Source organism: Hemitrygon akajei, chromosome 11 (assembly GCF_048418815.1).
Source record: "Hemitrygon akajei chromosome 11, sHemAka1.3, whole genome shotgun sequence".
NCBI classification, from domain to species: domain Eukaryota; kingdom Metazoa; phylum Chordata; class Chondrichthyes; order Myliobatiformes; family Dasyatidae; genus Hemitrygon; species Hemitrygon akajei.
Genome location: NC_133134.1, coordinates 47,643,449 through 47,660,014, shown reverse-complemented (window position 1 = coordinate 47,660,014; position 16,566 = coordinate 47,643,449). Strand labels below are relative to the sequence as shown.

The 16,566-nt window shown below is 42.7% G+C and overlaps 1 protein-coding gene across 1 annotated transcript in view; it reads right to left on the bottom strand.

Moving 5' to 3' along the window:
- Nucleotides 1–11,614, bottom strand: part of LOC140736337 (uncharacterized protein C16orf96-like) — a 71,464-nt gene extending 59,850 nt beyond the window's left edge. Inside the window, exons 1-2 of the mRNA XM_073062335.1 lie at nt 11,123–11,614; nt 4,509–4,592 (exon numbers count right to left, since the gene is read on the bottom strand). Coding sequence (XP_072918436.1) covers nt 4,509–4,592; nt 11,123–11,614 — 576 coding nt within the window. The remainder of the gene's footprint in view (nt 1–4,508; nt 4,593–11,122) is intronic.
- Nucleotides 11,615–16,566: the final 4,952 nt, after the last annotated feature.

The following is a 16,566-nucleotide window of genomic DNA, read 5'->3' as shown; positions in this document are numbered from 1 at the left end:
ATTATTGATAAGTCACAAGCAAAAAGTGTGCAAGTGCTGTCATTGGATAGAACCATTCCCCCTGCTAAAACCAGTACTGTATATTTAACACTGGGGAAAGATAGGACTGTCCCCAATCTGACAAAAAAAGCTTTAGTAGAGTCAGCAGCTCCTATTTCCCAGTCACTGTCACATTCACACATCTGGAAAACTCTGCAGCTGAAGAAATTTATAAAAGCTTAATGTTACATTCTGAAATTTGTTGTAAACATCAAAACCCACCTCACCATAAATGGACACTTAAACACTTGTGATAACCCATGTACAAAGCAATGTATTATGTACAGGTGTCTTCCAACCCCCTTTACAAAGGTAAAGCGTTCCTATGAAACCTTTAAGACAAAATGGTGTAAAGCAAAGAACCATTAATTTATATGGGAAAAATCCTCTTTGGAATGCAAAAACAGGTTACTAATGAAGGCCTTTTTGTAAAAGCGAAGTGGCGTAAAGCGAACATTCATAAAGCAGGGTACATCGGTATATCAATAAGAAATTCTCCATATTTACATCATTAAGCTTTTACTACTAATTAAGGGGGTGGGGGGAGTAGTGCTATGAGTGATGGACAGACCTGATGGAAATGGGGTGCAGAGTTAACCATTCCCAACCTCCCCCCGCAAACTACGAACTATTGCTGTTGCTATGCTGCTACTGAGAAAGAGAGAGATAAAGCCCAGGCAAGAACATCTGCTACAGATAAGAGGGAGAGAGAGACTGTTGATTTACTGTATTTTGACTCTTCCTGGATTATTTACCTTCCACTACAAGGACTTTACTTTGCTCATTAACATTCCTCAGGAGATAGCAGGAGTGGCCTGATTTGATGGACACAGTCATTCAGAGTTGATGGATAGCTGAGACCCCGTGAGTAGGGATAAAAGACAGGTCTGGAGAGACACCCTCCAGACACACCAGTGGACACTGACTGAGTGTTGGGAACCCACAGAAAGGTGGGGGCTTCGGAGACCGAACCAGGAGATCGGTCAGTAAAGCTCAGTGTTACAGCAGGGCCAGTGGGGACTTGTGTGTGTGTCCACTCATGCCAGAGTGACGAGTCCACCACAGAAGAATGGTCTAGCTGAAGGACGGAGGGGTCATAACTGAATGACCACACCGATACGACGGATTAAGAAAGCCACAAAAGGTTTGCCTGCCGCAGCTGTAGCTGTTACATCTCGCTCGCTCTCTCTCTCCAACAATTTCAATACAACAACCATAACCACCTCAGCATTTATGAACTGAACTCTATACTTTCCTATGACAATTCATTTACCCCTAGACATCAATAGAGCTTGTTTATTATTGATTATTATTCCTACACTTTTAGGTTTATTACTGCTAACTTGTTTTATATGTATATTTGCATTTTTGATATTGTATTGTGTAGTTTACTAATAAACACCTTTAGTTTGGTACCACCGGACTCCAACGGATTCTTCTTTCTCTGCTGGTCAGACACCTAGTTACGGGGTACGTAACAGTAGATGGTGTCCAATATTTTCTCCTTGAGCCTGAATTCTGTCAAGATCTGTTTTGTTACTAACCACTCAGAAGAGCTGCCCTTTCATGGTGACCTTTTAACTGATCAATTTGAACACCCATTTCTTTCACTTTCCATACATCTGTTCTCACATCACTCATCCAACCTTTCTCCAGACAGAATGGAGATGGGTCACCTTTCATCCCACTGGGCTTTGCATCCAACTCATCATCCTTCATTCCTTCCATCAGTTCCAAAGGGATCTCACCATGAGCCACATCCTCCCCTCTACCCTACACCCCCCTCCCAAATTCTGCTTTCCACGGGGAACAAGCAATGTGCGACCCCTTGATCCACTCATCCCTTCACCAACCTTTTGCACTCCTGCACTTTCCCCCTGCAACCTTAACATGTGTGAGATTTGTACTTTCTATTTCACCAGCCAAATATCTAAAAAGCCTTTCCAGATGAGGTGGTACACCTCCTTCAACATGGTCTTTTGCACTCAGTGCCCATGATGCGGCCCTCCCCCCCAAGATCAAGTGTACCCTACACAACTGTTTTGCAGAGCATCTCTACTCCATCCACAATGTCTCCTTAAGCTGATGGTGGCATCTCATTTCAATTCCATATCCTATTCTCACACTGACCTTTCTGTACTCGCCTTTCTTCACTGCCACAGAGGCTAAATGCAAATACAAGAACAGCAGCCGACAGCTCCACTGTAGAAACACTGGATTTTGCATTTTCTGGTTACCCATTCTCCAGGTTCTTTCTGCTTCCACCTGTCCACAGGGTCTCTTTCCCTTTGTTCAGCTTCCCTATCCCTCCATTACCCAACCCTCCTGGTTCCATCTACCAGGCATTCCTCCTCCTTCTGGTTCCATCTGTCATTTAACTGGCCCTTCTCTCACCTTTTCCTCTCACTTCCACATACTGGCTATTTTCTCTCTCCTGATGCAAGGTCTCAATTTGAAATGCAATTACCTTTCTGCCACCACTGATGTGGTTGACCCAGAGTTCCTCCAGCAGTCTGTTTTTGGCTTCTCCATAGACCATCATTCAATGTCCTGTTCACTGCTTAGTTTTCTCCCCCATCATTTTTCCTCTTCTCTCCAACAGTTGAAATTTTTGTTTTGATAAACAGCAATATCAATGCACTTAATTGCTGTCATCTTGCAGGACCCAGAAAGTTAATGAAACTACTCTATCATGTACAAACCCCATTTCCAGAAAAGTTGGGATATTTTCCAAAATGCAATAAAAACAAAAATCTGTGATACGTTAATTCATGTGAACCTTTATTTAACTGACAAAAGTACAAAGAAAAGATTTTCAATAGTTTTACTGACCAACTTAATTGTATTTTGTAAATATACAAAAATTTAGAATTTGATGGCTGCAACACACTCAAAAGTTGGGACTGAGTTAAAATAAGATTGAAAAGTGCGCAGAATATTCAAGTAACACCGGTTTGGAAGACTCCACATTAAGCAGGCTAATTGGTAGCAGGTGAGGTATCATGACTGGGTATAAAAGTAGCATCCATCAGAGGCTCAGTCTTTGCAAGCAAGGATGGGTCGTGGCTCACCCCTTTGTGCCAAAATTCATGAGAGAATTGTTAGTCAGTTCAAAAGGAACATTTCCCAACACAAGATTGCAGAAAATTTAGGTCTTTCAACATCTACAGTACATAATATTATGAAAAGATTCAGAGAATTCAGAGACATCTCAGTGCATAAAGGGCAAGGTCGGAAACCACTGTTGAATGCGCGTGATCTCCGAGCCCTCAGGCGGCACTGCCTAAGAAACCGTCATGCTACTGTGACAATTATAGCCACCTGGGCTCGGGAGTACTTCGGAAAACCATTGTCACTTAACACAGTCCGTCGTTGCATCCAGAAATGCAACTTGAAACTGTATTATGCAAGGAGGAAGCCATACATCAACTCTATGCAGAAACGCCAGCAAGTTCTCTGGGCCCGAGCTCATCTCAGATGGACCGAAAGACTGTGGAACCGTGTGCTGTGGTCAGATGAGTCCACATTTCAGCTAGTTTTTGGAAAAAACAGGTGTCGAGTTCTCTGTGCCAAAGATGAAAACGACCATCCTGATTGTTATCAGCAAAAGGTGCAAAAGCCAGCATCTGTGATGGTATGGGGGTGCATCAGTGCCCACGGCATGGGTGAGTTGCATGTATGTGAAGGTACCATTGACTCTGAGGTGTATATTAGGATTTTTGAGAGACATATGTTGCCATCAAGGCGACGTCTCTTCCCGGGACATCCATGCTTATTTCAGCAGGACAATGCCAGACCACAATCTGCACGGGCTACAACAGCGTGGCTTTGTAGACAGAGTGCGTGTGCTTGACTGGCCTGCTGCCAGTCCAGATCTATCTCCTATTGAAAATGTATGGTGCATCATGAAGAGGAGAATCAGACAACAGAGACCATGGACCGTTGAGCAGCTGAAGTCTTATATCAAGCAAGAATGGACAAAATTTCCAATTGCAAATCTACTACAATTAGTATCCTCAGTTTCAAAACAATTAATAAGTGTTATTAAAAAGAAAGGTGATGTAACACAACGGTAAACATGCCTCCATCCCAACTTTTGTTGAGTGTGTGACAGCCATCAAATTCTAAATTTGTGTATATTTACAAAATACAACTAAGTTGGTCAGTAAGACTATTGAAAATCTTTGCTTTGTATTTTTGTCAGTTAAATAAAGGTTCACTTGAATTAATATATCACAGATTTTTTGTTTTTATTGCATTTTGGAAAATATCCCAACTTTTCTGGAAATGGGGTTTGTATTGCAGCAGCTCAGAAGGGAAGGAGGACAGTGAATTTTGAGTCCTTCTCCAGCAAGGACCCAACTGGTAACTGGTTCACAGGAAAAATCAATTGTATGAACATAGGAAAAAAGCATTTTTAATCTTTACAGTACATTGAGAGGATTAGTAAAAAAAAATCAGCAACTTACTTTTTCAAGGTCCTTCTTCATTGTTTCATGGTTACCACTCAAGAGATTCATTGCATTCATCAATTCTTGTAGTGATCCCATTGCCTGAAAAAGTGCATACAGGTGATTATTTTGCAGGAAAAAAAATGTCACAGCAACATTGCCAATTATCATTATACTCAGAAAATGCCAGTCGGAATAACCATGAGCTTGAATTCTAAAAATAAAAGCAAATATTTAAAGTAGCATTTCTACAGCATTCAGAAACAGTCTACACTATACAGCAACAAAGGTTCTTACAGTTTTCAAAATAATCATTGCTGGAATCACTGAGGTCAAGCAGCTTTTGTGAGAAAAAAAGATCAATATTTCAGGTCCAAAACTTCACTTAAAAACTGGAAAAAGGAAATATAGAATAGTTTAAGCTGCAGGGAGAGTGCAGGGTAGATGGACAAAATAAAGGAAATATCTGACAGAACAAGGTTGTGGTTTCTGTGGAATAAACTTGTTTATGAAGTTCAAACAAGAGAAAATATGCAGATACTGGAAATCACAGTCGACATTTTGGAACAAGACCCTTCATCAGGGCTGGAAGAAAAAAGATAAGTCAGTAAGAAGGAGGGGAGGGATAAGCACAAGATAGGTGATAGGTGAAACCTGAAGGGAGGGAAGGGTAAAGTGAAGAGCTGGGAAGTCAATTAGTGAAAGAGATAAAGGGGTTGAGAAGGGGGAATCTGTTAGGAGAGGACAGAAGGCTATGGAAGAAAAGGAAGGAAAACGAGCACCAGAGGAATGTGATGGGCAGGTAAGAGGGAAAGAGTAATGGGGAATGGTGAAGGAGAGGTGGGGGTAAAACAATCACCAGAAGTTCGAGAAATCAATGTTCATGCCATCAGATTGGAGGCTACTCAGAGGGAATATGAGGAGTAACACCTCCAACCCGAGTATGGCCACATTGCGGCAGTAGGAGGCAGTGGGCAGACATGTCGGAATGGGAATGGGAAGGTGGCCACTGGGAGATCCTACTTTTTCCCCTGGTGGATGGAGCATAGATGCTCAGCGAAGTGGTCTTCTAATCCATGTCAGGTCTCACCGATACAAGAGGCTACATCAGAAGCACCAGATACTGTAGATGACCCCAACAAACTCACAGGTGAAGTGTCGCTTCACCCATAAGGACTGCTTGGGATCCTGAATGGTAGTGAGGGAGGTGGGGCATGGGCAGGTGTGGCACTTGTTCAGCTCATCTGGTTTGGCAAGTTAACAAGGCTGATAGCAAAAGAGAACACAGGAACACAAAATCTGTCAAGTGCAAAGCTCTACAAAATGCTCAGTAAACTAGTTTGTGCCAACAGAAAAACACTGGCCAGCAATGATAACAAGGAGAGCAAGTTACAAGAGGTTATTACATTTTGCATTGAATCCAGCAGGTTGTAATATCAAAGGGAAGATAAGAAGCTGTTCATAATCTTTTAGTCATAGAGAAGTACAGCACAGAAACAAGCCCTTTGGCCATCTAGTCAGTGCCAAACCATTTAAGCTACCTACTCCCAATTACCTGCACTGGAACCATAGCCCTCCATATACCTGTCCAAACTTCTCTTAAATGTTGAAATTGAGTTCACATACACCACTTGTGTGGCAGCTCGTTCCACACTCTCAGGACCCTTTCTTGGTCCCCTTAAACTGTTCACCTTTCATCCTTAATCCATGATTTCTGGTAGTCCCTACCCAACCTCAATGGAAAAACCCAGCTTGCATTTATCCTATCTATACCACTCAATTTTGTATCTCTTCATCAAATCTCCCCTCGTTCTTCAACTTTAAAGAATAAAGTCCTAATCTATTCAATCTTTCCTTACAATTTAGGTCCTCCAGACCCAGCAACAGCCTTGCAAATTTTTGGTACTCTTTCAAATTTATTTGCATCTTTGCTGCAGGAAGGTGATCCAAAACAATACTCCAAATTAGGACTCAATGTCTGATACACCTCAATGCAGCATCCCATCTCCTGTATTCAGTACATTAATTTATGAAGGCCAATGTGCCAAAAGCTTTCTTTACGATCTTATCTATCTGTGACACCACTTTCAAGGAATTCTATTCTGTATTTCCAGATCCTTCTACCACACTCCCCAGTGCCCTACCAAAGTGCAAAACCCTCACACTTGTCTGCTTTAAATTTCATCTGCCATTTTTCAGCCGGTCCAGAACCCACAATAGCCTTCATCGCTGCCCACTACACCCCCAATATTGATGCCATCTGCAAATTAACCACATCATCCAGATCACTGACACAGACATATAGATGACAACAACAACCAAACCAGCACAGATCTGTAACTCTTGCTTTGGCTAGCGGCTTAATATGGGGGATGATAGGCCCCCCCCCCCGCCCCCCAGCCCGGCCAAACTTAAGAAATCTCATTTGGGTGGATGCTGCACGATGTGTCTCGTTACAAATCAGTACCACAAAGTAACAAGCAGTACACAACATGTGATTAAATGGTTGAACTTTATAATTCTTAATTTGACTACATGGTGTAACACCAAGGTTTCACTGCTAAGCCTGACATAATGTCTTCTCTGTAATGTTTCACTGCTAATGTAATGGTTTCTCTGTAGCAGCGATGTTTGGGTTATGACTAGAGATGACAGGGCTTTGGAATGTATGTTATTCAGTGGGAGAAATGTTCTTTCTTGTGAGTCTGGAAGAGAGATTTTTGCGGTCTTTCGTCAGGGAGCGATGGAGAGAGAGGACACGAATGAAGAGAGTCGGAAGACCACCGGATGGAGTGGACTGAGGAGTGAGAGTCCGAGGGCCGGCTCTGCTTGGAGGTCGATGGGAACAAACGAATGAACTGAGCTCCAACGATGCACAATAAACTGTTCCTTAAAATGGGCCCTTTTTAAAAAATTTTCTTTACTAACCCTTTACTCAGATTAAGATTTATAAAATTCAATCATTTAATTGAATATGGCGTACTGTGATATTTTGTGGTGCGGATTTGTAACTGGGCAACACATCACGCAGCATCCACATAAAACGAGATTTCTCAGTTTGGCGGGGCCTGAAGTTGTCTTCCCCTAGATGAACATGTGCTGGCTGAGCCTGAGGGTTACAATGGTTGGTAAAGAAAACAAAAAAAAGGTCCCATTCTCATGAAACAGTCTAATGCGCACAATTGGAACTCACTGATAAGGCTGTTCGTCCACCATCGACCTCCTCCGATTGTCACTGACCTTTGGACCTTCGCTCCAAGTCCACTCCATCCAGCGGTCTACCAACTCTATTTGTGTCTTCTCTCATCTCTCCCCGGCAAAAGACCACAAATTCCCAGCTCCCAGACACACAACAAAGAACATCCCACTCATTGGCTAGCATGCCCCATTATCTCTAGTCATAACCCAAACATTACTGCTACAGAAAAACTATTACCTTAGCAGTGGAACATTACAGAGAAGCCTTTACATTAGCAGTGAAACCTTACAGCATGTTACAGATCCCTGAGGCACTCCACTCGTCATAGACCTCCAGTCAGCAAAGTAACCATCTACTACCATTCTCTGGCTTCTCCCACAAAGCCAATGTTAATCCAATATACTACCTCATCTTGAACACCAAGCAACTGAGCCTTCCTGACCAACCTCCCACGAGGGACCTTGTTAAGCACCTGGCTAAAGTCCATATATGGATACATCCACTGCCTTGCCTTCATCAACTTTCCTGGTAATTTTCATTAATCCTTAAATCAGTCCATGTCTAATCCTAATACTGATGTACCCAGCCCTTCCGTACCTTTTCCACAACTGATGTCAGATCACTGGCCTATAATTTCCTGGTTTAGTTTTGGACACTTTCTTAAGCAGTGGAACAACATTGATGATCCTCCAATGCTCTGGTACCTCGCTTGTTGCCCAGGATGATTTAAGTATTTCTGCTATGGCCCAGCAATTTCTGCACCAGCCTCCCACAGGATCCAACGGAACACCTCATCAGGCCCTGGGGATCTATCCACCCTAATTTACCTCAGGACAGCAAACACCTCCTTCCTGTAATCTGTATAGCGTCCATGAAGTTGATGTCACTTCACCCGACTTCTATAGACTGTCTGTCTTCTGATTAATTACAGAGGCAAAAAAATCTAACATCTCCCCCATCTTTCAGCTCCACACATATTCTGATCTTCTAGAAGACTAATTGTGTCCCTTGCAACACTTTTGCTCAATATCTGTAGAATCTCTTTTCACCTTGTTTGCTGGGGCAACCTCATGCCTGCAAGCTCTCCTGATTACTTTAAGTTTTCTCCTGCATTTCATGTACTCCAAAAGCACCCCATTTATACCCACCTGCCTATACCTGCTATGCACCTTTTTTTGTATAACCAGGACCTCAATAACTCTTGAAAACCAAAGTTCCCCACACCTGGTATCTTTACCTTTTATATTGGAGCCCTCAAAATTTCACTTTCAAAGCCCTCCCAGTTACCAAGTACATCTTTGCCTGAAAATAGCTAGATCCTTTCTGATAGCATAAACATTGCCCTTTCTCCAGTTTAGAATCTCATTCTGAGGACCAGACCCATCTTTCTGTATATCTACTTTGAAACCAATGGCAGTGTGATAACTAGTTGTGAAGTATTCCCTTTCACAAGCTTCTCACTTGCCCTGACTCATTACCAAACATCAGATTGACAAACTCTATCCCATCTAGTTCTTTTACAGTACGTGAGTCCCCATTAATGTGGAAAGTTAAAAATCACCTACTATAAACAACCTTGTTTCTTGCAAGAGTCTATGATCTCTTTACAACTTTGTTCCTCTAAATTCCTCGGATTGTTGGGTGGTCTGTAATGTAGTCCTAATAACATGGTCATACCTTTCTTATTTCTCAGTTCCACCAACAATACCTCACTAGACAAGTTCTCCAGTCTGGCCTGACTGAGCACTGCAATATTTTCCTTGACTAGTAATGCCATCCAGTCCTCCTATAATCCCTCCCACTCGGTCACATATAAGACAATGGAACCCAAAATGCTGAGCCGCCAGACCTGGCCCTCAGGCAACCAGGTCTCACTAATGGCTACAATATCATAATTCCAGGTGTTGATCCATGCCCTGAGCTCACCATGCTTCTTATGATACTTCTTCATTGAGATATATACAGCTTAGGACACTAAGCTGGATCACACTCAACATTTTGATTCCAGACTGTCTGAGGTCTTAACATGTCAACCACTTCACTGTTCTGGCACTCTGGCTCCATCCCTCGGCAACTCTAGTTTAAACCCCACCATGCAGCATGAGCAAACCTTCCTGCTAGGATATTAGCCCCCTCCAGTTCAGGTGCAAACTGCCTCTTCTGTATAGATCCCACCTTCTCCGAAGGGAGCCCAATGATCCAAAACTCTTATGCCCTTCCTCCTGCACCAACTCCTTGGCCACACATTCAATTGTATAATCGTCCCATTTCTGGCATCCCTAGCAGGAAGCACAGGCGGCAATCCTGAGATCACACTCCTTACACCTCAGCCCTTTAGGTTAGCACCCAATTTCCTGAACTCACTTTGCAGAACTTCATCACTCCTATCTGTGTCATTGGTACCTAAATTGACCACGACCTCTGGCTACCCCCAACTTAAAAACACCGAGGACGCGATCAGAAATATCTCGAACTCGGGCACCCAGGGAGGCAACATACCAACCAGGAATCTCATTCTCATCCACAGAACCTCCTTTCTGTTCTCCCAACTAACAAATTCCCTTTCTCCACAGCTTGCCTTTTCTCCCTCCCTTCCCTTCTGAGTCAGAGTCTGACTCAATGCCAGAGATCTGACCACTGTGTCTTTTCTCTGCTAGGTCATTTCCACCACCCCTCCCGCAAAACAGTATCCAAAGTGGCTTAGCTGTTGTTGGGCGGGGGAAGATGGCCACAGGGATACTCTGCACTGGCTGTTTAATTAGTTACCCTTCCTGTCATCCAGCTTACTGCATACTGCTCCTTGGGTATAACTACTTATTCCATCTATCACCCCACAGCCTCCCAAATGATCTGGAATTCAGTTCAGTTCCACCGCCAACTCGAATCCCGATTGTTAGAAGCGGCAGCTGGATACACTTCCTGCAGGTATAGTCATTGGAAGGCTCCTTCCCACATCCCTCAAGAGGAGCATCCCACTACCCTGACTAGTAACTAATTTATTTTAAAATTATTTAGCCTACAAGTTCAAATGCAATTGTACTCTAGGGAAACAAGAGCCACAGGGATAAATATTGGAACGTCTGTGGAAGATTCACTGGAAATATATAACAACATTATTTTGGATTACACATGACTAAAGAAAGATACAGATCAAATGATGAACTATTACAGTACTTCACTTTCTTTGGATCCCCAAACATTAGGCGTTAATGACTTGCCTGCATTTAATCCCATTAGATTTTCCAGTGAATTCCAATATCCTTTATATAATTTAGACTGCAACTCCTTTAATGACAGTAGTGAATGCTTCTCCTACATACTTATGTATATTGATTGACAAGTGTAATACATTCCAAATCCAATTAACCCATGTACAGGATGTTAAATTTATTGTTTTATTAAATAACAGCACCTTAAGGTGACCGTAACCCACCTTATGTACTCCTTCCTCGTTTGCTTCCACCTTTTTTTTGACTTGCATAAGTTGCCACATCTCCTTCACTGGCCCTCCACTGCCGCTGGATAGAGAGTATTTCCTACCGCTCGTCTCCTCTTGGCTGCGGGCCATGAGTTCTGGAACACTGGGCAATTGCCCCAAGAAGTCCATCGCGTTTTGGAGCTTTGCAACTTTTTCCTCCAGTTGGTGGAAGAGAGAAACCGACTTTCCACTCTCTTTGGGTGGACCTTCTTCTAAAGCAGGGGCTTCTCCTGCAGGAACTTCTCCTGCAGAAACCTTGCCCTTGGAGCTCTTGGGTTTGATAAACTCAGCCTCTACTTCTTCCACCGTCTTCTGCGCATCTCCAAGTTGGAGATGTTCCAAAATACCATGCAAGAGTGCATGCAGCGCGTTGAAGTTACACACACCCACCTCGGGAGTGCCGATGGCCAAATTCACCAGCTCGTTTAAAGTAAAAGTGTGTGCCATCGCAATCTCTCTATCAATGCATAAATCGCCTTTGACGCTACCTCAAAAATGCAGTTCAATTCACAACACGTGCAACCGGCAAAAAGGCGACCAATGGAACTTCACGTGGCATCGCGGCCAGGGCGTTGTCCATTGACGCTCCCACCAATCAACGGACTCCCCGTCCCGCCCGTGACACTACAGTTGCTAAGATACCCACATAGCTGCGTGGAAACGCCTTTATTCGGGCTGCTCCGATGTCACCTGAGTTGCTATCATAGGTTAATGGCGTTGTACCTACGGCTTTATGTCATGATCTGCATTGTTCTGACAGTAACTCAAAACAATCAGCAGGTGTTTTTATTTTATATGCATGTATTTTCATTATGTACCGAGCGGTGGCGATTGCTGCGTAATTTACCAACGAGAGGATTCTGAAAGTGACAGGTCGAGTTTACGCCGAAGGATCTTTCCCTATCTTTTGGCTGTCCGTGCATTTTAACTGATGACCAAAAAAAAAACACAAACTGGAGTTGCTGGAAATCCAAAACACAGACAGAAATATGTTGGAATGACTCAACAAGTCAAGCAATTGAACATTTGAATGGATGTTTCAGAAACCTTTATTTCTCTCTCCCACTGATGCTGCCTGAGCTGTTGAATACGTCCGGTCATTTCTGTTCTTTATTCCGTGCCCTTACAGAGGATCAGTATTGGCACGAAATTGCTGTTAAGTTTTGCACAACGTTGCACTTCTCTAGAGGCAGTTCTCATCCAGCTTGTAGCCGTTACCTCAGGCTGGACTCCCAGATTCCACAAGTATTTCCACCTCTGTTGAGCAGGACTTTCAAAACTGCCCCTATCTACTAACAATTTTAACTTTGTTAATCATTGGAAAGCATTTTATCTACTCAGTAAAACCGTTTATGACAATGAACAGCTCTATCAAATCTCCTCTTAACCTTCACTGCCTTTGAGAGAAGAACCCAGGTTTCCCAGTCTCTTGGCATAACTGGCACTCCTTAACTTGGAACTTTTTTCATTATCCTAACTTTTTGAAAACTTTGGCATTTTTTGTAAGGTATGGCACACAGATCGGAAGTAGTACTTTAGCTGAGACCAAACCCACTGTTTTGGTTCAACATAACATTTTAATTGCATATTCTTTTCTGCTGTTCATAAAGTCATATATTCAATTTACATTTACATTTTAACAGGCTTCACAGCTGATCTATCACCTCAAATAAAACTGAGCAATTCAACCTTTGTCTCATTATTCCTAGACCCCATTTGAATGGAATGAAATTTCTCTTCTTTGAAAAATCTAGTCCTGCTGACTGTATCAGCCCAAAACGTTGATTGTACTCTTTTGCATAGATGCTGCCTGGCCTGCTGAGTTCCTCCAGCATTTTGTGTGTGTTGCTTGGATTTCCAGCATCTGCAGATTTTGTCTTATTTGCTTTCTGTCCTCAAAAAATTTTTTTGAACTGAATTTGAATGTATTATCAATATTTTGAAGTGTAATTTTGATTGAAGCACTGTGCTTTCTGAAAAAAGTGTGAATATTGCCATCTCTGGTTATTTCCAAACTACAGAAAGCTTAAAACAAATGTCGTGTTCAATTCCCTCCGCTGTCTGCAAGAGGTTTATATATTCTCCCCATGTCCACATGGATTTCCTCCAGGTGCTCTGGTTTCCTCCCATATTCCAAAGATGTATGGGTTAGGGTTAGCAAATTGTGGGCATGCTATGTTGAAACTGGAAGCACAGGTTGTTCTCAGCACATCCTTGGACTATTGGTTGCTGATACAAAATCAAAGCATTTCATTGTATGCTTCAATGTTTCAATGAATGTGTGACAAATAAAAGATAATCTTTATCATTAACAACTACTTGTACTTAAATAGTGCACTTGACATAATAAAATACCTTCATAAGCATGCCAACCAAAGATTTAAGAGAAAAAAATCAAAAGAACACAGATGTTGTGTTAAGCTAAAAGTAAATGGCAGACAGTTCTGAGAGAAGGTCATTGACTGAAGATATTATCTCTGTTTCACTTTGCTGCTTACAGAATGTTTCCATTTTAATTATAAAAGATTTAGGTAGGACATTCTAGAGCTCACTACAGACAAGCCAGATAGCTATGTTGGTAAGAACTGAAGGCTTCTCAAAATTCAAAGTAAATTCATTATCAAATACGTATGTCACCATAAACAACACTGAGATGTACAATCTATCTCGATACACAGGACTAGACTGCGGTTTCAGAGAAGTCAAATGGTGGGGGTGTGTGCTTTATGATAAACTCTTTGTAATTCTCCAACACAATGGCCTTGTTGCACTCTTGCTCCCCTGACCTGGAACATCTAATGATCAAGTGCTGACCAGTCTACCTACCAAGAACGTGATCCTGACCAGAGTTTACATACTGCCAAAGGCAGATGTTAAACAGGCACTCGGGGTATGGAGTGCTGCCATCAGTAAACAAGAAACAGCCTACCCCAATGCTTTGCAGATCATTGTCAGGGACTTGAAACACACTTGCTTAAAGAAATCTCTGCCCAATTAACATCAACATATTATTTGCTGCAACAGGGTTCCCAACATACTCGATCACTGCTATACTATGATTAGGAATTCCTACCTTTCCATGCCTAGAATGTATTTTGGGAAATCTGATCACTTGGCTGTCCTCCCTCTACCTGCATACAGGCAGACGCTAAACAGCAAGGCTCCAGAGGTAAGAACGATAATAAGATTGTCACAAGAGGCAGAGGAGAGGTTATGGGAATGTTCTGAGTTGGTGGACTGGGCTGTCTTCAAGCATCGGAACGAATACACCATGGTTGTCATGGACTTTATAAAAACAGTTGTAGATGAGTGTGACCTCACAAAATCATTCATAGTCTTCCCCAACCAGAAGCCGGGGCTGAACCATGAGAACAAAAACATGCTCAGGGCCAGATCAGTGGCATTTGTGTCTGGCAACTAAATAAAGAACAAGAGGTTCTGTTGCGATCTCCGGAAAGCCAGCTGACGTATGAAGTGGCAATTGTGGACAAAATCTGAAACACTGAAGGATGCTCGACAGCTGCGGTGGGGCTTCAATGTGATCAGCTCCTACAAAGTGACAGGTTTCACTCCCTGATTAGCTCAATCAATGCCTTTACACTTGTTTTGGCTGTCAAACCAGGAAGGCACCTTCACGAACTCCACAGCCCTAATGACCCTGTGATTTCAGTCTCTGAGGCTGGTCCTTCTGGAGGGTGAACTCATGGAAAGCAGGTGGGGTACCTGGCCGAGCACTAAACCCCTATGCTGACCAACTGGCTGGAGTGTTCACCAAGATCTTTAACCTCTCACTCTGACAGCTTGAGGTACCTCAGATCCAACACCACCAGGCTCAGGAACAGTTATTACCCTCAACTATCAGGTTCTTGAACGAGAGGGGATAACTGCACTTGCCCCATCTCTGAACTGTCCATACAACCTAATGAAGCACTTTCAAAAACTCTTCATCTAATGTTCTCAATATTTATGGCTTGCTTCTTTATTTATTATTCTAATTTCTACTTGTCTCTTTCTTTGTGTATTTGCACAGCTTGTTGTCTTTTGGTTGTTTATCCATCCTACTGGGTCCAATTTTTCACTGATTTTATTGTGTTTCTTGTCTTTACTGTCAATGTCTACAAGAAAATTAATCTCAGGGTCTTATATAATGATATAAATGTTCTTTGCTAATAAATTTTCTTTGAACTCTCAAGTTTATATTTTGAAGTAGTGAAATGGTTTCACTTTCACTCTTGGATACTTTTGGCATCTCTAAGCCTGAATGCTTGAAGCCTTAGTGAGCAAAACAGTTCTGAATTCCCTTACTGCTTATTTCTAGCCAACTATCAGTTGCAAAAAAATCACTGTTTTTTGAACACAAACATTTAAAAACCGTTTGCTGTAAGTACACGGTAGTGTCTAACAGACACATTTGCACATTAGACTGATGCTGGTTAGAAACTGTTCGACAGTTTTCTCAACAACTCACTCAAAATGCTAGAGGAACTCAGTAGGCCAGACAACATCTATGGAAAAGCGCACAGTCAATGTTTCAGGCCAAAACCCTTTATCAGGCCTGGAGAGGAAGGGAAAGAGTCAGAGTAAGAAGGTGGGAGGAGCGGAGGATGAAGTAGAAGGTGGCAGGTGATGGGTGAAACCAGGAGAGGGGGAGGGTGAAGTAAGCTGGGAAGTTGATTGGTGAAAGAGATAAAGAGCTGGAGAATGGGGAATCTGATAGGAAAGGACAGAAGACCATGGAAAAAAGGGTAGTGGGAGGTGATGGGCAAGTAAGGAGATGATGTGAGATAGGGAAAGAGGAATGGGGAATGGTGAAGAAGGGGGGATTGCAATTACTGGAAGTTTGAGAAATCGATGTTCATGCCACAGGTTGGAGGCTACCTAGACAGAGTATAAGGTGTTGCTCCAACAAACTGAGTGTGGCCTCACCCTGGCAGTAGAGGAGGCTATGGACTAACACGCTGGAAAGCAAATGGGAAGCTGAACCGAAATGGATGGCCACTGGGAGATTCCACTTTTTGTGGCAGATGGAGTGCATGTGCTCGCTGAAGCTGCCTCCCAATCTATGTCTGGCCTCAACAATCTACAGAAGGGTACACCAGGAGCACTGGATACAGATGATACCTCCCTCACTACCAGCAAGAGGAACAAGAGTCACACCTGCCCCTACACCTCCTCCCTCATTACCATTCTGGGGAATAACTGCCACAACTGCCCCTACATCTCCTCCTGAAGAACTACCTGCATCTGAAATGTCAACTGTTTATTCATTTGCATAGATACTGCATGATCTGCTGACATTTTGAGTGGGTTGCTCTGGATTTCCAGCATCTGCCGATTTTCTTGTGTTTTTGGCAACTGCTTCTTGTTCCAATTAGACAGCATAGCGTTCCACGAAGGGA